Below are 26145 nucleotides of genomic sequence, written 5' to 3'. Positions count from 1 at the left end.
ACTAGTACCACCATTCTACAAAAGCCACATTTGGATGTCACTACTAAATAGCACTGGCATAATACAATGTTTGCTTGTTAGCTGGATGTTGTGTTAGATAGAGGCACTCATATTTTATGCACTGATGAATATCTCCCAAGACTCAGATTCTGGTTATCCAAGTTGATCAAAGTAAACCATGCCTGCCTCTTCTTAAAAAGAGTAGATGAGGAAGCTCTCTTCCTCACTTGGATCCTTGAAAGTGGCAAGAAATGAGAATGAGGTACATCTGCTTGAGTCCAAGGGTAATCATGTACACAGAGTAAACAATTTGTCGAGAAAACTATGCAGCTCCACCAGCAGCATCATCGAACCCCTTGGACAGTGTGACAATCAGGGAGGGAATCTAATGAACGGAACACATGGATGATCTCACGCTTGCCCCTGAAGTGTGCACATCAGCCTACATTCAAGCATACTGTTCCCAAGCAGATGCTGTCTGTAAATGCTCATGTTGCTTTTAGCCATGGTTAATAACAGGGGGATGAAGGGTAATGACACATTAAAGCTTGGGAAACAAAAAGGATATGACAGACTGGAAGTAACCAGAATCAGAAGTCTAGGTAACCATGAGGTACCTACAACACGATATAGAGAACCATGTGAGTGGTGATCCAGGCTGGATATCAGTTTGTTGGATCCATGTAATTTGTGAAGATAGGAAGAATAGGTGGATCCTATGATCCCAGGAATTCAGAATTCAGTTTCCAAAAAGGTCAGTGTAAATCAATTAATGAAAACGGTGCTGGTAAATAGGTTTGACTTTCAACCAAGGGCAGAGGCTGTTTACACTGTTGTAATTTCATGGTCCCTGTGTGTCGGTAGACAAGAATTCACAGGGAGAGGTGGACCCCTAGGTGTTGGTGGATCTTGAGTCTTGTATCTTCTCAAGTATGCATACTGATGGCATTTATGCAGAGACAATAACAATATTAATATTAAGATAAAGACATATTAATAATTATTATATATAGGGGTGCCTGGGTGGCTCAGTCAGTTAAGCGGCTGCCTTCAGCTCGGGTCATGATCCTGGGGTCCTGGGATCGAGCCCCGCATCCGGCTCCCTGCTTGGCAGAGAGCCTTCTTCTCCCTCTCCCTCTGCCTACCACTCTGCCTGCTTGTGCTCTTTCTCTATAAAAAAATAATAATAATAATAATTATTATATATATATGACAGTTTCCATTAATCAAGTGCTAGTATCATGGAGCACATCTACACAGATAAAGTATCTCATTAAAGCAATAGTTTGAACCAGGTGATACTTACCTAGTATTGCCTACGCTAAGGCATCAGAGTCTTGAAACTAATAGTCAGATATCTATTTATAACAATACCTGAAGGAGTAAAAATGATACATTTTATTACATGATTTTTCTCTAATAAAATTTTATTATAAAATTAACATAATTATATATAACAAACCATGTAAAATAGGGATCTGATAAAAAAAAAATCTAGTTCCTCTTCACTAATGAATCTCTTTAGCTTATTGTAGTTAAGCTAGCAACCTTCATTCTGGTCTGAATTTCCCTTTTTCTAGTTCTTCTGACCTCCTTTTCACTCATCATGTTCTTATTCTAACCTGAGATGATTACTTTGACTTACCTTCTCGTGGTCTTTACTAGAAACTTTATCAACTGTATTTTTAAGATGATTCTGCAAAATGTGTTCCACCAAATCCTTGATCCCCTTATCTCCACAGGTTAACCCAACCTAAACATTCAAAGAAAATGTTCTCTGCATGGCCAACATTCTATCCCATTGTGTTTGGCCACATTCTATCACTAATTCAGTGATGGAACAGGGCTTTATTCTGATCCCTTTGAGAAGAAGCATGCCTCTCAGATTGGGGTGCAAGCTGAATGTGGTTTCTCCTATTGGCAACCCTCCTGTGTGACACTATTATGTGCCTCCAACAGTAGCCTGAGAACCGCTTAGTTAAGCATTTAAAGTGCACAGTCACATAGGCTACTCACACAAGCCTTTCATTCAATCTTTGCAGCAGCCCTGTGAGATAGATATTATTATCACACAAATATGAGGGAATTGACAAGAGTACAAAACAAGTAAGTAGCAGAACTATTATGGGAATCCAGGTCATCTGATTTCAGTCCCAGAATGGTTCCTTTAGAACAGATTAAATGACTACACCACACAAAATCATTAGAACATTGGAAACTTTCCACTTAAAATTGGCCTTGGACTTAAAGCCTTTTTAATTATTTTTTTGTTGTCTTTCTTTGTTTTTTCTTTTCTTTTTTTTATTATGGTCAGTTAACCAGCATATAGTACATCATAAGTTTTTGATGCAGTGTTAAAACTTTTTTTTTTAAAATAACATAATTTCTCTGGTTTGTTTTTTAATTTGATTCATTTCTGATTGGCCACATTACATAAATCACTTGTCTAATTTAGAAGTATAAACGATTCCAATGAATGAAAGCAGAAGCAAGCAATAAATTCTAATTCAATCAATGATTATGGAAAGCAATTTAGTATTTAGCTAATTTTGAACAATGCACAGAATTGTTAGAAAAACCAAAGACATTAAAGTAAAACAAAATAAATTTTACAAAGAAAAGATAGTTTGAATAGAAGTAATAATCAGGTACAATTATATTTATTTAGTAATAAATTCCACCAATTTTAAAGGAAAACCTATTATGAATACTTTGGGGGATTTTTGTTTATTTGTTTCAAAAAGCATTTGTTTACCTCAGAATGTTGTCATATCAGAAATTCTGTCACCAAACCAGGCAACTCTTCTATAGCACTTATCAAATTTGTCAGTTTATATTCTGAGCAAACATTTTTTTGTCAGGTAATTGATAGATATTGGAAGAATACTGAGAAAAAGAAATGCAACAACATAGGCATGTATTTATTAATATATGACAGAGCATATATAAAAACATGTATACATTTATATATGACCTAGCATATATGAATATTTATGCTGTGTCACATAGAATATATATTAATATAAGTATACAAATATAAAGATTTATATCCTGATGTGTAGTCAGAAGAGACATTACTTTCCTTCTCAAAAAAATTAAAAAAGAAAAGGAGGTAAGGCAATTCAGATTAGCAGAAGTTGAAAAATTGGCCCATGTTTTGTGAAGAAATACAATGAAGTTTGTCTTTTGTTTTTGTTCTCTTTGGTTTTCGTGAAAGCCTGTGTTGTTGAGGAAACTCATTTTCTCCCCCAGTGGATATTGCTCATGTTTTTCTGTCCCAATTATTTGGACTAAGAAGACTAAGTTAAGGTGGTTGGGGGCAAGTTGACTGGGGGCAAGTGATAAAATAAAATTTAAAAAGTGCTAATAAAACGGATCATAAGAATTGGGGAAGACTTAAACATGATTTTTAAAAAAGCTGATATATCTTGAATTCATAATGTTCTGGACCACTGAAACAACATATCAGAGTGTTTTGAAGTTTGAATAGTTAGATAAATAGGTTGCATGTACTAATTCCAAATAATCTTTTTTTTTTAATTTAAATTCAATTGGCCAACATTTAGTACATCATTAATTTCAGATGTAGAGTTCAGTATAATTCAAATAATCTTAAAATAGATCATAAATGACATATATTTCTAGTCTTTGTAGATTGTGGATGGAATATTTATATAATAAAATTGTTCCCTACTTATGTTACTAAATTTTTTTATATGCACCAAAGATAATTTTTTAAGATCTTTAAGTGACTTCAGAAAAATACTATCTTACTTAAGTTTCCAGTGATTTGTATATAAATTAAACCCTAATCTTATCTGTTTTTGTGTCTTTAATTGTTTTTATTATTTTACATTATTATTACAGTGATGTTATAGCAACTTCGAACACTTTAGAAAATACAATAAAGCAATGTGTTAATTTACTCTCCCACCAGTATTGAATGAGAAGTATGACTAATTTTTTTGTGTTAGGCAAAATATGATGCATCATTGTTTTATTTGGATATCTTTATTTCTGTGAATTTGAACATTGCTTCAAAAACTCATTGACCATTTTATTCTATTTTGGGTACTGACTGTTCATATTCTTTGTGCCTTTTTTTTCTGTTGGGATATTTTTCTTTATCTGATTGCTTAGAGCTGTTTATAAACTAAGACTCTTAACCCTTTGTCAAACATATATATGTTCACAGACACTTTCCTTTTGTTCTTTATTTTTAAGTTGTGTGTAGGTATGTTTATTTGGGGGGGGATGTATAGAACATTTTATTTTTATATAATTAAATTTATCAGCCTTTTCTTTTATGGTTTTCATGCTTAAAAAGACCATCCTGGAACATATAAATATTCATCCAGATTTTGGTGCCTTCATGATTTCTTGGTTCCAGAATCTATTTTCATGAAAACTATAAGGATATCCAAGTTATTTTTTTTCAAATATGTGGCCATAAGTTATTCCAGTACCAGTTATGAAATAATCCCCTTCTCTGTGACTGTGAAATATAAACTTTATTATGTACTAAATTCCTACTATACTTAGATCTGTTTATAGAATTTATATTTTTGTGCATTGACTAAACTTCTTTCTTTCTGAAACTCATTTTTTCATTACTGTATCTTTTTTTAAATTAAATTCCATTAGCCAACACATAGTACATCATTAGTTTCAGATGTAGAGTTCAGTAATTCATCAGTTGCATATAACACCCAGTGCTCATCACATCACATGCCCTCCTTAATGCCTGTTACCAAGTGACCCCACCTACCTCCCCTCTCACAACCCTCAGTTTGCTTCCTGTAGTTGTAATCTCTCATGGTTTGCTCCCTTTCTGATTTCTTCCCATTCAATTTTCCCTCCCTTCCCCTGTGATCCTCTGCACTACTTCTTATATTCCACATATTAGTGAAACCATGTGATAATTGTCTTTCTCTGATTGACTTATTTCACTTAGCATAATACACTCTAGTTCCATCCATGTTGTTGCAAATGGCAAGATTTCATTTTTTGATGGCTGAGTAATATTCCATTGTATATATTCCATATATATATTGTATATGACTGATATGTCATTTTCAAATGTCTCCTTCTCTACTCTATGGTCAACTAATCTTCAACAAAGCAGGAAAGAATATCCAATGAAAAAAAGACAGTCCCCTCATCAAATGGTGTTGGAAAATTGGACAGCCACATGTAGAAGAATGAAATTGGACCACTTTCTTACACCATACACAAAAATAAACTCAAAATGGATGAAAGACCTAAATGTGAGACAGAAATCCATCAAAATACTGGAGGAGAACATAGACAGCAACCTCTTTGACCTCAGCCTCAGCAACTTCTTGCTAGACAAGTTTCCACAGGCAAGGGAAACAAAAGCAAAAATGAACTATTGGGATTTCATCAAGATAAAAAGCTTTTGCACAGCAAAGGAAACAATTGACAAAACCAAAAGACAACCTACAGAATGGGAGAAGATATTTGCAGTTGACATATCAGATAAAGGGCTAGTATCCAGAATCTATAAAGAACTTACTAAATTCAACACCCCAAAACCAAATTATCCAGTCAAGAAATGGGCAGAAGACATGAACAGACATTTCTCCAAAGAAGACATACAAATGGCCAACAGACACATGAAAAAATGCTCCACATCACCTGACATCAGGGAAATACAAATCAAAACCACAATGAGATACCACCTCACACCAGTCAGAATGGCTAAAATTAACAAGTCAGGAAACAACAAATGTTGGCAAGGATACAGAGAAAGGGGAACCCTCTTACATGTTGGTGGGAATGCAAGCTGGTGCAACCACTCTGGAAAACAGTATGGAGGTTCCTCAAGAAGTTAAAAATAGAACTACCCTACAACCCAGGAATTGCACTACTAGCTATTTACCCAAAGGATACAAATATAGTGATCCAGAGGGGCACCTGCACCCTAATGTTTATAGCAGCAGTGTCCACAATAGCCAAACTATGGAAAGAGCCCAGATGTTCATCAACAGATGAATGGATAAAGAAGATGTGGTACATATATACAATGGAATATTACTCAGCCATCAAAACATGAAGTCTTGCCATTTGCAACAACATGGATGGAACTAGAGGGTATTATGCTAAGTGAAATAAGTCAATCAGAGAAAGACAATTATCATATCATTTCACTCATATATGGAAATTAAGAAACAAAACAGAGGATCATACGGGAAGGGAGGGAAAAAAATAAGATGGGTCAGAGAAGGAGACAAACCATGAGAGACTCTTAACTATAGGAAACAAACTGAGGGTTGTGGGAGGGGTGGTGGGTGAGGGGGTAACTGGGTGATGGGCATTAAGGAGGGCATGTGGGATGTGATGAGCACTGGGTGTTATATGCAACAGATGAATTACTGAACTCTACCTCTGAAACTAATGATGCACTATATGTTAATTAACTGAATTTAAATATAATAAAATAAAATAAAAATTTTTAAGTATCCTTAAAATCTCTTGTTTCTTTCATAGTATATTACAAAATTGATACTTGCTATTCTTCACCTTTATTCAGAACTAGTAGCAATTTCTGTATTGTGATTAGTCTGGACAAGTTCTAGAAATATTATCAATAAAAAGTAACTTGATAGTTTTGCTCTCTAAACATTTCCATTTTTATGAGTTCCTTCCTCATTTATTTATTTAAAATTATTTTTTCCTATTTTAATGCTTAGTTTGTTTTCCTTCTTTTTTATTTTAGATCAGGCATTTTATGGGACTATGATTTTTCCTCTGAGTACAGTTGGATCCCATCCCATATTTTTAATCTATTGTTTTAATGTTCTTTTTGTACATTTATATTTTTAACTTCTTCTTTAATCCAAGAATTACTTTACAAGAATGCTTATAATTTTTAAGTATTTATATTTCTCATATCTTTTTTAAAATTGAGTTCTAGATTATTACAGAGAATGTGGTCTGTAATTTGTTTGTAAACCTGTAATTATTTGATCATTTCAGCAAGAAACCTGAAAAAAATGGGAGTCAAATGTAATAGATGTAGAGGGCATCATATCAGGCATGAATATTCTCTTTTATCTTTCTTACATTAAAATATCTTAAAATAAGCTTAGTGTTTACATAAGATAGCAGATAAACTATTATTCTCTTTTATCTGTTTACTGAGGGTAGCTTCAATTTAAGTGTCTTTATGCTCAACCTGAGTTACAATTTGTCTCAACTCAGTATGCCTACTTTCATAAACTGTTAAGGATTTTTACTTTTCCATAGGAAGCTCATTTTTCTGCTCTCTAATATGAACATATTATTTATGTTATTACTCATTTATGTAACATAATTATTTAAAGTATTACTTTTGTTTGCTATAATTTGAGTTTATTTTCAATATTAAAAATTTTTATATGCCTAAATTCCCACTCTTAAGAATATTCTGTTTTGTTTGTTTCATTGTTATTTTGCAGAACATGGTTGGAGAGTGGGCCTTACCAGAAGAAATGGTAGAAAATTTACCACCCTCCAACAATAGCATATTGGGTCACGTGATTCACAGATTAGTTGAAAAATCTCATCCTCCTCAAGTCAAATCAACAGTATCAGAATTACCTTCATTTGCTATTAAAGGGTGCTTACTGGGGAAAACATTTAGTGGAAAAACCACTGCTCTAAAGGCTCTACAAAAAGGTAGAATTTCTTCCCTTTTTTCCACTTATTGGATTCTATTTGCATTGACTGTAGTTGCAAATGACTATGTCTGTAGACAACATACATAAGAATCTACTGATATATTGGGAAACTCTGTCATCAAAAATTTTATAATACAGTGATCATATAATTACTTGTCCAAGGCAGACACTTTTAGGATTTAAGAGTCATAAACTGGCACTGTCCCAAGCAAACCTGGATATATGAATATGCTATATAATGGTGTGCATAGTCTTGAGAAATAACAAGTTATAAACTTTCCTCATAGATTTTATTTACCTACCAATGAAGGGGGAAATTAATAATTTATAACAAATACAAAAGAAATCCACTTAAAATTATGAACGTATTAATTCTTCACATCCATTGAGTTCTGTCTTTTTATGAACCTTTGGCTTTTTCTTTTGAAGCTCATTCACTTAGAAGCCCAGGTTTCCATCTGTTTAATTAGTTTTTATTCAGTTATACTTATTTTTTACTGTTTTCACTGGAAAACACAATTTGTAGAGACTAGTCCATTTTAAACTATTCCAAGACAGACAAGGGTAGATCATTATTGAGATGTTAAAAGGACCTCCTTGAAAAGCAGCTTGACAAAGGCACAATGAGGTACCACTCCACACCCACTAGGATAAGTATAAATAAAAAAAAGGAAAATAACAAGTGTTGGTGAGGAAGTGTTGGTTGGAACCCTCATACATATGTTGCTGGTGGGAATGTAAAATGGTGTCACCACTATGGAAAGCAGTTTGGTGGTTCCTCAGTAAATTAAACAAAGATGGCCCCAACAATTCCATTAGGGGATATATACCCTCAAAGGAGTGAAAACAGGTGTTCAAAAGAAATCTTGTGCAGGAATATTCATAGCAGCACTATTAATAGTAGCCAAAATGTGGGGACAAAATCTAAATGCCTGTCATCTGATGAATGGATAATAAAAGTGGTATTAATCTATATAATGAAATATTACTCAGCCATAAAAAAGGAGTGAGGTACTGATCTGAGCTGCAACGTGGATGAACCTTGAAAACACAATGCTGAATGAAAGAAATGAGACACGAAAAGCCACATATTGTATGATTCCATTTATATGAAATGTCCAGAATAGGCAAATCCATAGAAACAGAAGACAACTTAGTGGTTATAGGGACAGGGATAGAGAGATAAGGAGTGAATGCTTAGTGGGTACAGGGTTTTCTCTTTTGGTGATGAAAATTTTTTGGAACAAGATAGTGCTGATGGTTGGACAACATGAATCACGTAAATACCACTGAGGTGTATTATTTACAATGGTTAAAATGGTTAGATTTATGTTATGTGAATTTTACTACAATAAAAAAAAAATAAGTGGCTTGATCCAAAAGACAGTTGTAGAAGGCCCTAGAGACAGTGTTATTGGATGAAGCCAGCACAGAAGGATAATTATGTCAATTTCCTAAATGAAAAGATATTAATAAAATTGTCTTTTGCACTTTAGACTTTCCTATTCAGATACTTTCTATTGACACTCTTGTCCAAGAAGCTATCAAAGCATTTCATGACAATGAAAAAATCAGTGAGGCTCTACCAATTGAGAAAGAAGCTGAAGAAAAGACTCCACCAGTTCTGCAAGAGAAGAGCAAAGAAATCCAGGCAAGTGTGACTTTAGTTTTCTTTTCTGCTCCTCATAGTCTAGAAATTTGAAGCTGGATAGAATCTAAGAGATCTTCTAGACCAGAGGTTAGCAACATTTTCTGTAAAGGCCCAGAGAGAAAATATTTTAGATTTTGTGGACCAAGAGGCAAAATCAAGGTTACTATGTGTGTATTTATAATAACAAGAAAGAAAATTCCTCCCTGCCGTCCCCTAGTTTGCCTGGTGGGTCATCCAGGGTGGTTGGCCCACTTCGTGCCCAGTTACCATCAGCTGGAGACAGTCTCCTAAAGAAAGAGCCACAGGCTGGTAGGACTGGTAAGGGGGTGAAGGGGCTGAATTGCAAGGGATTGGAGGAGGGTGGGGTATGAGTGTTGGAGGGGGGACTTCACCAAGTCATTAGCTCCTGGAGTGATATTTCATCACTGAGACCCTGGCAGTGGCCAATGGCAGAGTATCCGTTGCATAGTTAAAGACCAGTGCCGGCTTTGGACAGTGGCTGAGGCAGATGCTGGAGCAGAGCAGAGAAGGGGCAGAGGGGGATGCCAAGCTTGGTCCCCTGGCTCACAGTGCTATTCCGCAGAGGGATGCCCAGGGACCATATAAAAAAACAGTTGGATGGCTGAATGTGATCTGCGAGGAGAGGGGTGGTGGAGAAGGGAGAGGTCTTCCTTGTGGTTTACCTGTGTCACATTCCCATCAATATTGCATCTTGCTACATTATTGCATGAAGATCCTAAGGCAGAAAATATGAAAATGTGGCCCCACCTTGAGAATCATGATGCGGTCCAGCACCATTTTAAAACGGAGACAGTAGAGGTCCTCAGTATGAATTGGTTTGCTCGGGGTCAGAAGGCTTGTTGATGAGTGTTTTGAGTGGAAACCCAGATTCTAAATCCAGCATTCTTTCTCCTGCTTTATGTTGTCTCTGCAATTGAATAAATTAGCAGAGAATCTAATCCAGATGATTTGCATGGGCTGCAAGATAAATACCATTTAACTACAAATTATGAAAATAACTGGGAGAAGGGGCACCTGGGTGGCTCAGTCGCTCAGTTGGTTAAGCATCTTCCTTCGGCTCAGGTCATGATCCCAGGGTCCTGGGATCGAGCCCCACATGGGGCTCCCTGTTCAGTGGAGAGTCTGCTTCTCCCTCTCCCTCTGCTGTTCCCCCTGCTTGTGTGGGCTCTCCCTTTCTCTCTCCTTGTCCAATAAGTAAATAAAATCTTAAAAAAAAAGAATAACTGGGAGAAGTGTGGACTGCCTCTCATTCTGTATTTCAATCAATTGGATGATAGATCATGTACATGTTTTTTCTTTATTCCCTTATGGCTATGACTGACACCTCCAGGATTGTTCTTTCTAAAATGGTTTTCCATAAAATCTACCTCTTTCTCAGGTTTCACTGTATTTTAAAAATAGCAGTTGCTGTATTTTACATAGAATTAAAGGTCATTTGAAAGACAGAGTACACCATAGGTTACTATTTCTGTAAGAATAGTCATCAAATTTTACTTGTTTTCAGAAATCATTCAGTTCTTCTTAATACCAACGTTATTGATAAGATAGTGTAAACCTTACTTGTAGAAATAAAATGTTAAATATTATTGAAATATAACAATGTTACAATTCCTGTATGTGTGTGTGTGTGTGTGTTTTCTCCCCAAAGGATCTGCAGAATGTGTCTTCACCTTATCCAGCTTCAGAGGAAGCATTGCCAGAAACAGAAGATAAAACTATACTTAGTAAGTGAGATGTCAAAACAAATCACCCATTATTTACATTACATTAGATAGGCGGACAGATAAATAGTTAGTACAGGTGTATGTGAGCACAAACTTGCTTTCAGGGAAAGAAGGGGGAGTTTTACATAGTTGTCTACCTGGCCATTTAACAGAGAGAGCAAGATAAACACAGAAGTCCCTAACCTTTGTCTACGGCTAGGGATAAGAGATGAATATTAAGAAGGAATCTTTCTACACTCCTTCAAGCAGTTGCTCAGTTTTGTTGTGCTTATGGTAACAGTCAGGAGAAATCCTCCCTCTTCCTGGCTTTGCAGGGAGACGGTATTTTATTGTTTCTTCTTGCCTGTGCGGATGTGGGTGAGTGGTACTGTTGGGGCTCCCCGCGTGCTGCTGTGCTGTTCACTGTGTTGAGGGAGGCTGCAGGGTCTGGTCTCTTGCACCCACCTGAAGGGTGGTTCCCTAGATAAAGTTAAGTTTATTCCCAGCCTTGAGCAAGGCACATAAATAGAACCAAATCCTCCAAAGCTAATGAAAAGTTATCTCACTTGGGATCTGGGTTCTAGTCTTTCAGATGCTTTTTAGAAACAGTGAAGGAAAACAATGTTAAATCTTAAATGTCTTTTCTAGCTATGCCAGTGAAGGCTTGCCGTATTTAATAGTGTCCTCATATTCTAGCATAAAGTTCAGATCCCCCTGTGCCAACGTCATTATCACCATCACCCCTGAACAGTGTGGTGAGCATGAGGGTCTCCTAGAGCAGCTGAGTTTTCCATCTTGTAAAAGGGCATAATCTGTCCCTTATTTTAGTTATGTGTTTCACACAAGATAATTTTAATTGACTTCTAAACAGTTTTAAGTATTGTATGACATATTTTATTACAGAAGTCCAGTTAATTATAAATGGACTCTGAAAACTTGCTTTTTTCTGAAGATTTTAATGAACAACCCTTCTGATTTCTAGAATTTTCTACTTTTACACATGTTTATTACCTATAACTTGATAATTTAGGAAAATAAAAATTAATGAATTAACATTTCAACAGATTTTCTTGAGAAACTTGGCTAGTTTTCTGAAAAGAAAACCTAAACTGTATTTAAGTACTTCTAATGATACTATTATCGGTGAGCCATAATGGAATGAAGGAAGTAGAAAACGCCAAGCCACATAATGGCTGGATTTTAATGTGGTGGAGGAAAGGTGAAGCCGTGCTGTGGTGATCCTTCCTCTGAGCATCTCAGGCATGGCTGGACCCAATAACCCATCTGTCCAAAGCCATAGGTGATCAAATATTAATATGGTTTTAGTGGTAAATACTGGAGTTTGTTTTTACCACTTTTTCTGTTAATAGGTACCGATACAAATAAAATTATAAACGTTGAAGAAGTCAAATCAAGTGATAGTTTCTCTGAAGTAAGTACTAACCTGATTTTGGCTACTAGTATATTAAAATAGGTCATGATTCATAGTTTCTTGATATGTCTTCAAAAGGAATGAAACAGCAATGTGCCTCTCTTTGTTTTAAAGTAAATGTGATGTTGGGGCACCTGGGTGGCTCAGTCGGTTAAATGTCCAAGTCTTGATCCCAGGGTCATGAGTTCAAGCCCCACGTTGGGCTCCACGCTGGGCTTGGAGCCTACTTAAAGTAAATATGATGGTAAAATATTAGCTAAATCTAAGTTACTTAATTTTCTTTAAATTCTTTATCTCTAAAGTGGTGGAAATTGCTATTCAGTTTTGCCAGAACTTAATTTTCTTTAAATTCTTTATCTCTAAAGTGGTGGAAATTGCTATTCATATAAGGTATATACGTGCTTTTTTAAAATTTTAGTCTTATGTCAAGTTTATATTTATGTATTTTTCTTTACCACTTAATTTATTACTTTTATTTCCTTTCCTACTCTCTTTACCTTTAAATAATTTTTTTTCCAGAATTTCTCCTTAGACTTAGTGGTGACTCTACAGAATTTTGTAGTAACCCCTGAAAGAAATATTTATATTTCACTGACTATTACTTCTAATGGAAGCTAACATTTCTTCATATAGTATTGCTTTTCTGCATATGGAGATATCTTTTTGTCATCAAATAGAATGTCCAGATTAATCAAGTGAGATTTTATTTGCTTTATTTTTATTACATTTAATTACTTTTATTATGCATTTCGCCTTGGAAAAAATTTTATTTTTTTTTTTAATTTTTATTTTTTAGGGGGGACAGGGGCAGAGGGAGAAGGAGAAGGAGAATTTTTTTTTCTACTAACATCTTTTTTTAAAATTTTTTATTTAAATTCAATTTAATTAACATATACTGTATTATTAGTTTCAGAGGTAGAATTTAGTGATTCATCAGGTGCATACAGCACCCAGTGCTCATTACTTCAAGTGCCCTCATTTAAAAAAAAAAAAAAGATTTTATTTATTTATTTGTCAGAGAGAGAGAGAGCACATAAGGAGGGGGAGTGGCAGGCAGAGGGAGAAGCAGGCTCCCCGCTGAGCAGGGAGCCTGATGCAGGACTCGATCCCAGGACCCTGGGATCATGACCTGAGCCTAAGGCAGATGCTTAACCAACCGAGCCACCCAGGTGTCCCATCAAGTGCTCTCCTTAATGCCCATTATCCAGTTACCCCATCCCCTCACCCAATCCCCTCCAGCAACCCTCAGTTTGTTTCCTATAGTTAAGAGTCTTTTATGGTTTGCCTCCCTCTCTGTTCTCATCTTATTTTATTTTTCCTTCCTTTCCCCTATGTTCATCTGTTTTGTTTCTTTAATTTCACATATGAGTGAAATCATGTTGTATTTGTCTTTCTCTTGCTGACTTATTTCACTTAGCATAATACCCTCTTTATACCACTTCTTCTTTATCCATTCATCTGTTGATGGACATCTGGTTTCTTTCCATATCCTGGCTATTGTGGACATTGCTGCTCTTAACATTGGGGTGCATGTGCCCCTTTGAATCACTATGTTTGTATCCTTTGGATAAATACCTAGTAGTGTAATTGCTGGGTCATAGGGTATTTCTATTTTTAACTTTTTGAGGAACCTCCATACTGTTTTCCTAGTGGCTGCACCAATTTGCATTCCCACCAACAGTGTAAGAGCATTCCTGTTGGGAGAGAGGGAATCTTAAGCAGGCTCCATGCCCAGCAGAGACCTGAACTCGGGGCTTAATCTTACGACCCTGAGATCATGACCTGAGCTGAAATCAAGAGTCGGATGCTTAACTGACTGAGCCACGCAGGTGCCCTTAGAAAACAATTTTAGATTTCAAATATTTTAGATTTCAGAACTACTTAAAGACAGAAAATGTTTTGGAAGGATATACACCAAACTATAAATATGATAGCCAATGGGGAGGGAAATGGGCTTAGAGATGGTGATAAAGGGGAATTTATAATTTTTATTCCATATATTTGAAATATAAATTAACAGAAAGACTAAGTGTATTTTTATATTTGTCTTTATTGAGTTACAAATCCTCCAAATTCCATATTCACTTCAAGGGCACACTTTTTTTGTGTGTGTGTGCACTGTTGTAATTATTTGGAATATATCAGTGAACAGAAATGACAGGATTGCTGGACCTTAAGGAATTTACACTCAAATATAGAGAGACAGATAACAAACCATAAACACAGTAAATGAATTATATGACCCATTAGATGGTAATGAACCAGGAGGAAAGAAAATGCAGAGTGGAGTAAGGGGTAAGAAGCACAGGCTAAGGCCAAGGAGGTGGGGAAAGAGGGAAGGTTACTGTATTAAATGGAGTAGTCCTCCTTGAGAAAGAGAGGTTTAACCAGATTGAAAGAAGATTGAGAGAACCTGCCAAGTACATCTGGGGCAGCATTTCAGGCAGTAAGAATAGCTGGATGGCAGCCATGAGGCAGGAAGATGCCTGGCCAGCAAGGTGGGATAATAGTAAGGCATGAGGTTAGAGAGATGAGCAGGAAGGGAGAAAGATCAGGTCAGCCCTATAGGCATGATTAGGACATTTAAAGTAAACAAGGAAACATTACAGGGTTTTGAGTAGAGATCTAATATCATTTAATTTACAAAATACTCACTGGTGGCTGATTTAAGAATAAGCTCTAGGGAATTTCCTGTTGATAGAGCAGCTTTCTTGGACTAGCCTTTCTTCAGATAACATAAATGCTGGACAAGATAGAAAAGCGAATTATTTGAAGGCCAAAAGCAGACCATAAAAAACAAAGCAGCAGACAGACAAGCAGCACCAACCAGCAGAAATTGTATGAAATTGGATCATTGAATGAAGGGAACTTACCTGGCTGGGCAAGAGCCATGCTCGTACAGGTTATCCCAGAGACACATCATGTCTGCGCAGCATGAGAGTGACTAGAACTCAATCAGAAATCTTCAATAGCTTCGATTGAAAGTATTAGGAAATGAAGGTTGGGGATGTCAGAGCAGCTGAAAATTGAGAGGAAGATCTTGGAAAGGAGAGAGCCACAACAGAGGAGCCTCAAAATCTGCATACAGATTTCCCCTAAATGCTTGGCTGCCTCCAGAATTGCGTCAGATGATCAGTGTCTTTACCAGAGAACATGCCCATTTAATTTTTCCCCCCCAGGTATCAGATTCTGACTTTTAAATTAGCTGCACTCTACCATTCATTGTTTATTTTCACAGCTGACTGTGCGTGCTCGGCTTGGTGCAAAATCAGAAAAGTTGCTGAAGAAAGGAAAGAGTATTTCTGACATGTTGCTAGTTAACATCTTGGTAAATGCTATTAAGTATGTATTTTTTAATCTACTAATATATTCTTTATCAGATAGAAGTATATAAAGAATTATATAGAAATGTTTTTTTAATGTCTAATAAATACTACTTGTCTACATAAGAAAACATACAGCAAGATGAAGATATGTTTCGTGATATACATTCGTATATTTCACTTCCCCCACTTTACCAGCCTTGACTTCACTCATGCAGATGTGAGTATAGGTCAGGTTCTATTCCCTGCGGGGAATTCAGGGAAAAGTTAGATTCTTGGAAAAGCCAAGGGACACGTTATAGAGCAGAGACATCCTAACTGTGTGGTCACAGTCCAGTGCCCTTCCTTGTTTTATGTTTCAGGAGGAGGAATCCAAAGGCTGGTCAGTGCTGGATAGGAAGGCAATGAGAAAGGAGAGGTTACACAGGCGAGAAGGAGATTCTATTGTTTAATATGAGTTCTAACAGAAAGAAATTAAGTCATAACTTTTAATCGAAAAATCAGAATCTCAATTTTACACAATTAGGGATTTAGAAGAGCCGAGTTGAAGTTTCTTCCCTTTTCATATTGTTTTTCAATTTAAAGACCTCAAATAATAATTTTGGAGCTCTTATTCTCTATGGAGGATGCTGCCCTGAAAGCAAAACCCCAAGAAATGCTTCTAATGCTCCAGCAACTTATAATCTAATTGAGATAAGGAAGACTCATTTGAATTTTTCTCATTCAGGAACTACAATAATTATTAATTTTATAGCAAAGTGAATGAGAGCCAGAGGAGTTCAGATTAGGCAGTTATGGCTCCAGGCTGGATTGGGGGGAATAAGAGGAACTCTCCAGGTTGGCAATGTGAGTATCTACTGTGTGCTAAGCTTGGTGCTGGGTTTTTAAAATGAATCATTTCAGTTTATCCTTATAACCGCCCTGTGAGGTATGTTATCCTACGATGTGTAGATGAGAAATGGTTCAAAGGAGGAACTGCCTATGAACACAGGCTAGAAAATGCAACACATACTCACCTAACAGTGAGGAGATCAGTTTGTTTGAAGTAAATAGTTCAAGACTGGGAAAGACAAGATATTATAGGGAAGTAAGTTGTGGCCAGTTAGTTTTAAATACCATGTTATGGCCTCTGGAATAGATTTGGAGGGCAGCAGGGACCTACAGAAAGATTTTAAGCAAAGGAGTGATTGTGGTACATTAATAGGCCTAATTTTAGCTGTAGAGTAATAACATTTGTGTGGAAGGAGCTTACTGTGGAGTTAAAGGAAAGGTAAAGGCAAGATTCATTGTATTGTTGCTTCCAAAGTACTTGTATTTATCAAAATGTTCATGGTGTGTCCATTTTCAACTTAGTGAGATACCTGTGGATCAAGGATGGGTCTTGGATGGTTTTCCAATGACGTTAAACCAAGCAAAGCTTTTGGAGGAAGCTCTCACAGGCTGCAGCAGAGAGGTTCTAGAACTGGAGGAAAAGAGAGCACAAATATCCACGTTGGCTATTGATCCTACAACCTCCAAAGAAGTGCCTCCTCTGCCTTCTGCATTTGATTTTGTCATGTTATTAGATATTTCTGATAATTCCTTGCTGGATCGCATGAATGACACAATGAGTAAGCTGGACACTTTTCCCTTTGTTTTGATATTCTTTTTTATAATTCAAAGCTCTTTGTTCATTCCTTCTTTGACGGAATCAGTGAATACTCCCATTTACAATTAGAAGTGGTAATAAGGAATCCATTTCAGATTTCCAAAGAATTATCTAGCAGAGCACATTTGCCTCTTGCTTTAACTGTTGGTGTTCAGCACTGCAGAGAACTAGCAGAGAATTCTATGCTGACTGCATGCATCTCACTGAACCCTTCCCTCAACTTGGCAGCTCCCCTGGCACAGGGGCACCCTTTTTGAGATTTGCATGCATGGAGGAGCTTCTTGGGGCTGTCTAGTACATTGTGGTGGGTCACCATTATGAAGGTCATAAATCACATCTCTTCTGCAAGCAGGGATCTGATAACATCCTTCCCTGAGATTGTGTGTGAAGTCAGAGGAACAAGTATCAGTTGACTGAAGTCCTCACGTGGTGGAGTTGAATAGTCCTTCCAACACTCATGGTTTATTTAATTACTTTTTGCCATTGAAATGAAAGTATTACTTTATTCCTCAAATTAAATACTTATGAGAAACTTGAGTTTCACAATCTATAATTGTATTGTTATAGGTATTAAAGTAGAACTTTCTTTACTCATAACACTTCTGACAGCAAATGTGTGTGTTTCCTACCCCACCCAATTCTCCAGTTCTTGGGAGGGACCAACTGGGTGTTCTACAATTTAATTCAGTTCTGGCACTAACTACTGGGAGTTAGGGCAGACTCCATAGGTTAAGGGCTCAGCCCCACAAGACTGCCCCCAACTTTAGATGCCAGTTTCAAGTAGTAGATTCCTACATTACCCACATTTCTGTCTGACTTGGCTACAAATTGGGGGTTTCCATGACCCTTCCTCAGGTTTGAATTTTCTATAATGTCTCATAGAACTCATAGAAAGAACACTTACTATCACTGGTTTGTTATAAAGGCTATCCTAAAGGATTCAAATGAACAGCCAGATGAAGAAAAATACAGTGCTAGGGTCTGGAAGAGTCTCAAGCTTAGGAGCTTTGGTCCCCGTAGAGTTTGGGTTACACTACCCTCCTGGCATATGGATGTGTTCACCATCCCAGAAGTTCTCTAAAGCCCTTGGTTTAGAGCTTTTATGGAGGTTCTAAAAAGCATGATTGATTAAATCATTGGCCACTGGTGATTAACTCAGCCCTCAGCCCCTCACCCCTCCCAAGAAGTCTGGGGTCAAGGCTGAAAGTTCCAGCCTTCTAATCACATGGTTGGTTCCTCTGGCAACCAGGTCTCATCTTCCAAGAGTCATCCCACTAGCATTAACTCAGATAAGGTGAAAGGGGCTTATTATGAATAAGAAAAAATGCTCCTCACACCTATCACTCAGGAAATTATAAGCTCTTTGTCAGGAGCCAGAGAAAAAGACCAAGTATGTATTTCTTATTATATCACAATATCACCAGATATTAAATGAGATTAATGTAAAACACTTAGGATAGAATCTGGCACAGGATAGCAAATACATCAGGAAGAATTATAGAAGACTTTGAAATGAACAAGAGATTATTAGATATCCTTTCAGTAGAATGTTGAGTATAGTCTTTTTGACACTTTGGACTATCTGCATCTATAGAAGTCTGTGCCTTTCATTGGCTCTGACCTTTACTATAACAGTAAATTGTAAGAAACTAATGGCAATTCAAATGATTCTTGTGCATAGACAAGCAGATGAATTTTTAATCAATATATATTAATTTCTAAACTTTTGAAGAGATTTCAAGTATTAGATTGCTCTATACAGAATGACCAGTTTTTCAACTATTAACATCTATTCTAGCATTCCTGACTGTAGATATGACTGTTACTCAGGTTCTCATTTGAACTGGTTGTAACATTTTACTAGTCCCTCATTAACTGGAGAGTTAAATAATGCCATTTTGCCTTTGTTTGAGAGTTTTGATTTTACCTTTTTAAAAAATCAGTCTTTAACAAATGGCAATCCTTATCATTCTTTTATTACTGCTGTTGTTACTAATACAATGAATTCAGAGCTAGGAGAGACCTAGGGAATCATCTATTTCAGCGCTTTTATTTATAGATGGGAATTCAAAGCATGAACACCTGACTTGTCCAAAGTCACACTCATCCTTATTTTGAGTTTCTGTAATTTTGAGGTCTACTGTTTACTTAAATGAAATGACAAAACCATTAGATACTACTTTAGCTGGTGAGCCCAGTAGTGTAAACTGGATGCTGTCTACCAGATCTTAAAAGAGAGAACTTACTTCTAGCCATACAAGGGAGTAGGAGCCATGCTGAGTGCAGTGATGATTCTGCTTCTCTAGCCAACTTGCCCTTCCTGTTCAGGACATAGCTGAGAATTGGCTGAGAACACTGCCAGTCCATGGCCCACTGGTGATAGAACCGGACCCCGAACTCAAGATCAATCTGACTTGAAAAGGGATATGTCAAGTTGTTACAAAGGGCACACAGAGACCTGTGGAGAAGAGGGTTCCTGGAAGCTGATTATAACCCTACAAGGGCCTCAGAAGGTTTGCCTACCCTCTCCGGGCTCGGAGGAAGCTTACTGTTGTATGTTTCAGAAACAGGAGGAAATCAATTGGCAACAATTTTTCAAGAAGTCCAGCTCAATCCACCTTGAGTTCTTTCAATTCCCTATCGAAATTACGTGACAAGTGATTCTGGCAGATTTGTCAAAGCTGATGTTAACATCTAAATTGTTTAATTTCTTAATTCTTGACCTTTGACTTATAATTAGGCTTAAAAATTCCCTTTCTCCACTACTACAGGGTGAACTTCTCCTTTGTCAGATTTTATGCACATATACACTTAATCTTATTTATCCACCCTCAGAAATTAGTATTAAAGCACAATGTGATTTTTCTTTTTACCATATGTTTCTAACATTGCATATTTCTTGGTCTGAAGTGAACTGAGCCAGCTGTTGGATTGGGGCTACCTAAACCATGAAAACTAGGATGAAATCATTAATTTTGTAGTTCTTACTTATTTTGATCAGAAGTGAGCATGCTAAATATAGCCACAACTTTGAAAATCAATCTGCAGTTTTCATACTAAAGTATTTTAAATGAAGAAAGAGTGTTATTCTTTCACATCTTAAGATTTTTCTTAAAAAAAGATTTTTCTTTCTTAGAATATTAAGAGGCCCATAAAGCCCATTGAATGGCCTTTGAAATATCATTTTGCCAATTTACTCTCCTCATGTTAAGCAAGACCCCATTTAAACTATTTTAGATAAGACTCTACCCTTCTATAATATTTTGTTCATTCATATATTCATTTGTTATTTATAGCATGCTTGCAGTGTGCCAGACATTGTGCTATGCACTGCATATAGAGCAATAAAGAAGAAATGGATTCTCTCTTCAAAGAATTTAGTGGAAATTGTAGCTAAGGAACCAAGAGGTTGCAGTATAGAATTGTGTGCCCAACATGGCAGCCACCAGCCACACATGCTTTTTAAACCAATTAAAATTAATAAACTAAAAATTCAGCTCCTCGGTCACACAGGCCACGTTTTATGTTCACACATGGCTAGTAGCTACCGTATCATACAGCCCTGGTGTAGAATGTTGCCATCATCTCAGAAAGTTCTATTGGATAGCCCTGGTCTAGAGTGAAGGGAGCTAAAATGGTGCCACTAGTAAACATTTATCTAAGATTTATAATTTGCCAGGAACTGATAATACACAAATGAAAGGCAAATCCCTATCTACAAGTTGTAGTGTAAGAAGCAAAAGTAAGCTGATTATTATAATATAGTTAGTTGTGTGCTATTATTATAATAGAGTTAGGTGTGCCCAGCATGGGAAGAGGTTAACCAGGCCAAGAAGGAAGAGAGGTAGAGAGAAACACATCACAAACCTTGGCAGGTGAGCATGGTCCATCTAGAGAATATCAAGGACCTAGTAGGGCTGAGAGGCAGCAAGGTATGGAGGAGGGGCAGAAACGAGCCTGGAGAGTAGGCATGGGCCAGCTGGAGTCTTGCCCCAAGCTAAGGTGTTTGAACATCTTCCTGAAGCCATGTGACATCACTGAATGATATTAAAGCTGAGATTTAATGCAATTAGATATGCATTTTATAATGGTCATTCTGGCTCAGGATGGAGGATGCATTGGAAGGGGAGTGAGGTTGGAAGCAATAAAACCAATGAGAAAACTATTCTCCTCTAAAAAACAACAGAAGCATTATGACAGCTGGGAGAGGCAAGGTGAGAATGGTCAGCTTCAAGTGGTATTTACAGGGCAAATCACAGAACCCAGTGATCAGTGAGGATGGGAGATGGAGCACAGGGAGAAAGGGATGAATGCAAGTTTCTGACCTACACAGTTTTTGAATGATGATACCATTTACTTAGAGAATATGGAAAGAAACACGTAGAGATCCTGTAAGGAAATGTCGAATTTGAAGTGCCTGTGGACTTTTAAGCTAAGATGTTGAGAGAACAGTTCTCTAAATGGGGCTAGATGTCAGGAAGGAAGCATGTCCTAAAGTTAAGGATTTGAAGGTGAGAGGTATCACCTAGGAATAAAAATGTGCTTTAAAAAAATATCCAGGATGACCCTCAGAAAACATCAGAATTTATTGGGGAGAGCAAAGGAAGAAGTGTTTAGAAGCAGCAGCTAGAGAGAGGAAGAAAGCCAGGAAAAGCAGTGTCTCATAAGCCAAGAAAGGACAGATTTTCAAAATCAAGTTGTACTATTCCCATCCCAGACCAGTAGGGGCTGGGCTCCTGAGGCCCAGGTTGGGGTGTGAGAGCCCAGTCTCTAGGGTCAGGTGCAGCAAGCTGCCTGCAATGCTTGAGTCTGTGGAGAAGCCTGAAGAACAGCATCACAAGGAAGCAGCTTACAACCAAAGCCCAGTGGGCTCAAAGGCTGTACATCGGGCCAGCCAAGGCTGGGCAGAGAGAAAGGTGCCAGACTCAAACCCAATAGGCAAGAGACCAGGGAGACCTAAGGAGAGGGAACAGGCAGTGTAGGAACATAAGGCTGTGTCAGAATGGGAGACTAGATGGCTGCCTGGGTTTTTAGCCAGTTCTGCGGTTCATCTGCCAGCCTGAGAGGGAGCAGCAGTGTTCATAGTATGGAGAGAGGCATAGAGAGGTTTTGAGTGCAGGCTCTATAAGGGTAACTTCTGTGACTAACAGTAACTGAGAAGAAACGGGAGAGGCTTCCAAGGCTGATAATGTTTGTTCATTGATCTGGGTGCTGTCTTCAGTTTATGAGGTCATTGAGCTAAATATTCATGTATGCATTCTTTTCAGTGGGTATAGTTCAACAAACAGTTTAAGCATTAAAAAGAAGTCCAGAACCTGGAGTCAGATTACTGGAATCAAATCCCTGCTTTGTCATTTATGACCTGTGCAATTTGGGGCCCATTACAGAATCATAATCTTGCTTTTCAAGTTATGTTGTGAAAATAAGATAATATGTGTAAAAGTATTTAAGAATTGTGTGCTAAATTTTACCTATAAATACAACAGAGAAATTAAGTAAGATAAGGATGTCCATTGGCCTTGATGTTTTTGGTGAATGGAATGAGAGCTATTTCAATGGAGTAGGGGGCCATGAAGGATGGTCTGGGGTGGACTGAGGCATGAATGGGAGCTTGAGTGAAGATAACTCTCAAGAAGCTTATCTCAGATTCTTTATCATCTATCTATCTATCTATCTATCTATCTATCTATCTATCTATCTATCATGTATCTATCTACTCAGCTGATTTTTGAGCCAAGGAATTAGTGAGGTTACAAGTCATGAAATTGTGTTTTCCTTCAAGGATGCCTACCTGTTCAAGTGTAGACTTGGAAAGAGAGACAAATATCAGCTAAGGCTGGTGTAGCTCAAGGACACAAATCGAAGTTGTTAGATGAGGGAGAGAAGCTGGAGTGTTCAACCATGCAATTCAGGTTTGCTAGAAAATAAAAAGTCAAGATAATGCAAGTAAATTTGGAAGAAAGGGTATAGGGACTGGATGATGTTGGAAAGATTCATCAGCTATATGGGAGTGCTAGAAAGACAAATAGTAGGAGTGTAGGTCTTTAAGACTTCAGAGATGGAGCCACTCAAGATGATCACAAAATCCAGGATGTGGACATGGTCTTGGAAATAGAATGTCACAAGTGGAGAGAAGGGGAAGGGAGACCAGTGCCAGGGTGGAGTTGGGGAAGAGAGGCATGCTGATAGATGTGCTGAAGTCCTTGACAAAGTGAGAGAGTGACCATGAGATGGTGCAGGATAGCACCTCCTGAGAAGAGTTCCCACAGTCTTCTTCCACCACCCATCACGGACACCAGTAATCTTTGGGTATTATAAATAACCTAAAAGCATTATTCTGTATTCTAAATCACTTCATCTTTTTCTATCCTAAATGTAAATGGAGAAAACTGATTGCTCTATCCGTGAGAGTTCTCCATTTTCCTGAACAAGATTAGGTCACCCTTCAGTGTTCTCTTGCATTGACTGAATTCCTTTTAATCTAGTTCAAGGGTCTCTTCCCTCTTTATGATTTTCTATTTATTCTAAGTTCATGAGTTTTCTGGACTTTATACCATTCAATCCTGTATAGGACTCAGTCAGAGGTGTTGAGGATGTTTTTGTTTTTGTTTTTGGTCTCTTGTGGTCAGTTCCTTTATGTCTACCCTATAAAGAAAGATCACAGTCTAGAAAGAAAGTTAATTTACTTTATGGAATTGTAACATACTGTCAAAAATAATTTTTACATATGTTTGACTTTATGGCCATCCTGTTATTTCATTCTTAATCTTTTTACCATAGTGTTGATTTTCTCATTATTTCCTAGTTTGTTATTCATGATGACCCATCACTTTTCATTCTCACCTTTTCAGAGTCAGTCCTGAGATCCTACACATTGAAACTACAGCTCCTCTTTAATGTTGTATCATATGTCATTTTCCTCAGTTTCCAAGGAAAATTTGAGTCTGATCCCAAAACTATACTCTTTCAACATGTTGTTAAATATTTTAATGAATATTGGATCAATGGCAGGATCATATCATTTTGGCTGTCTTGCATCAGTAAATTTTAGCAGTGCTACTGAAACTTTGGTTTAGCAAATTATCTAATTAAGTAATTTTCATATCATAGCTGAAGCATTTTCAAGTGAAACTCCTCATGAAGACATCACTCAATGTGTAGCTGCTGAAAACCAAGATATGGATGAGGACCAGAATTTAAGAGATCAGATTCAGCATAGGTTAGTCTAAAACTCACTGTCCTGCTTCTTATTTCTTGCCCTTTGAACAGACTGAACATCAGTCACTTTGGAATCATCAGATCTAGAAAAAAAAGATGTATTTTCTAGCATTCAGCCTTTTACAAGTAAAACAAAACTAAATAGTTTTGATGGTGGGTGAAATATTAATGTGCTAGAATCGGAAGAGAAATCCTAGAATGGGAAGAGAAGAATTAAATCAGGCAACACTTCCCTTTATGGTTCATTACATGGACTCCTAATTTAGCCCTCATTCAGCAAATGCCAGTGAAGATCATGATATTTCAAAGAGCTAGGCTTCAGACCAGAGTATAGTTTAAAATGACTTCCATTTTGCTAAAATGATGTTATACAAAAAAAATCCCCCAAAAAACAAAAAACACCCTTCTCTTGGTTGTGCGCAGTTTGCTCATTGGAACAGAAAACTTAGAGTTAAACAATTTTATGAAACCTGGAGAAGTCTAAAAATAGGAGGTGAGCCAGAGAAAAGTAATTGTCTACATTAATTAGCTAATTAGCTGCATTAAGTTTATCTATTCTCAAGGAAGACAAGAAAGTTTCAGGAATCGTTCCAAGATTATTTTTGAGTCAAGCAAGTAAGTCTGAGCTATCTACATTTACTCAAAGATTTCTTTAACTTCTGTCTCTAAGAGAAAAACAGATGAGCTCAGGCTGTAGCTACCTTGAGAAGTGTGCTCAGAGTTAATTCTACTGTGAGTACAGCCGATCTTCCTGTAGATTTTTACCATGTGAACCAAACTTACACTGAAGGTTTCCTGAAATGGTGGCCTTTTCAAATCTTCTTTTACTCTCATATATCTCAAAAAAATATGGCTTGATGGTTAAATAATTTCTTCTTCAAAGTAATTAATATCCCATTGCCTGTATATTTTTTAGAGTTGCTTTTTCAGTTTTAACTGTATTGGCAGCTTATTTTTTCCTTATGTGTGCCGGGTAAATCATGATTAATGTTACTCAAATATTTTAATTGGTATATGTTATCATACAATATTTTTGCAGGATTATAGGCTTCTTGGACAACTGGTTTTTATTGGAGCAGTGGTTTACAGAGCCAGAAAATATTTTGATAAAAATCAATGCTGAAGTAGATAAACAGTCTTTATGCCATAAAGTAAAAGAAATGTTTATGACAGAAATAATGAAAAAAGAGAATAAAGGTAATTACATTTCTTTATAATTTTGAACTTACGTAACTGAAATGGGTGGTTTTAATGAGCTTAGGGAAAAATGAAAACACAATTACAAAGTTCTCTGTTTTATTTGAGTTATACTATCTACAAGTACTTCTCTAGCTCTCTGCTGCAGATGTTTCTAAATAAGAGATTTTTCTGTTTGTTTTAATTTAATCAAAATAAGTCATCTCACTGAAAGTACTGTTTTCATGTGGAAAAAAAAAATAGCAGTTAAAATTAACCTCAGGAGTTAAC

At 36.8% G+C, this 26145-nt stretch overlaps 1 protein-coding gene across 1 annotated transcript in view; it reads left to right on the top strand.

The window, feature by feature from the left end:
- The window catches only part of SPEF2 (sperm flagellar 2), a 167447-nt gene that overhangs the window by 55349 nt on the left and 85953 nt on the right, over positions 1–26145 (top strand). Inside the window, 8 exon segments of the mRNA XM_054504500.2 lie at positions 7461–7680; positions 9179–9333; positions 11003–11078; positions 12428–12489; positions 15728–15831; positions 17166–17422; positions 24571–24679; positions 25718–25875. Coding sequence (XP_054360475.1) covers positions 7461–7680; positions 9179–9333; positions 11003–11078; positions 12428–12489; positions 15728–15831; positions 17166–17422; positions 24571–24679; positions 25718–25875 — 1141 coding nt within the window.

This window comes from Mirounga angustirostris, unplaced genomic scaffold (genome assembly GCF_029215605.1).
Source record: "Mirounga angustirostris isolate CCGP_5_RB_7025 unplaced genomic scaffold, mMirAng1.0.hap1 SCAF_7, whole genome shotgun sequence".
Lineage (NCBI taxonomy): Eukaryota > Metazoa > Chordata > Mammalia > Carnivora > Phocidae > Mirounga > Mirounga angustirostris.
This window is presented reverse-complemented; position numbering and strand designations above follow the sequence as displayed.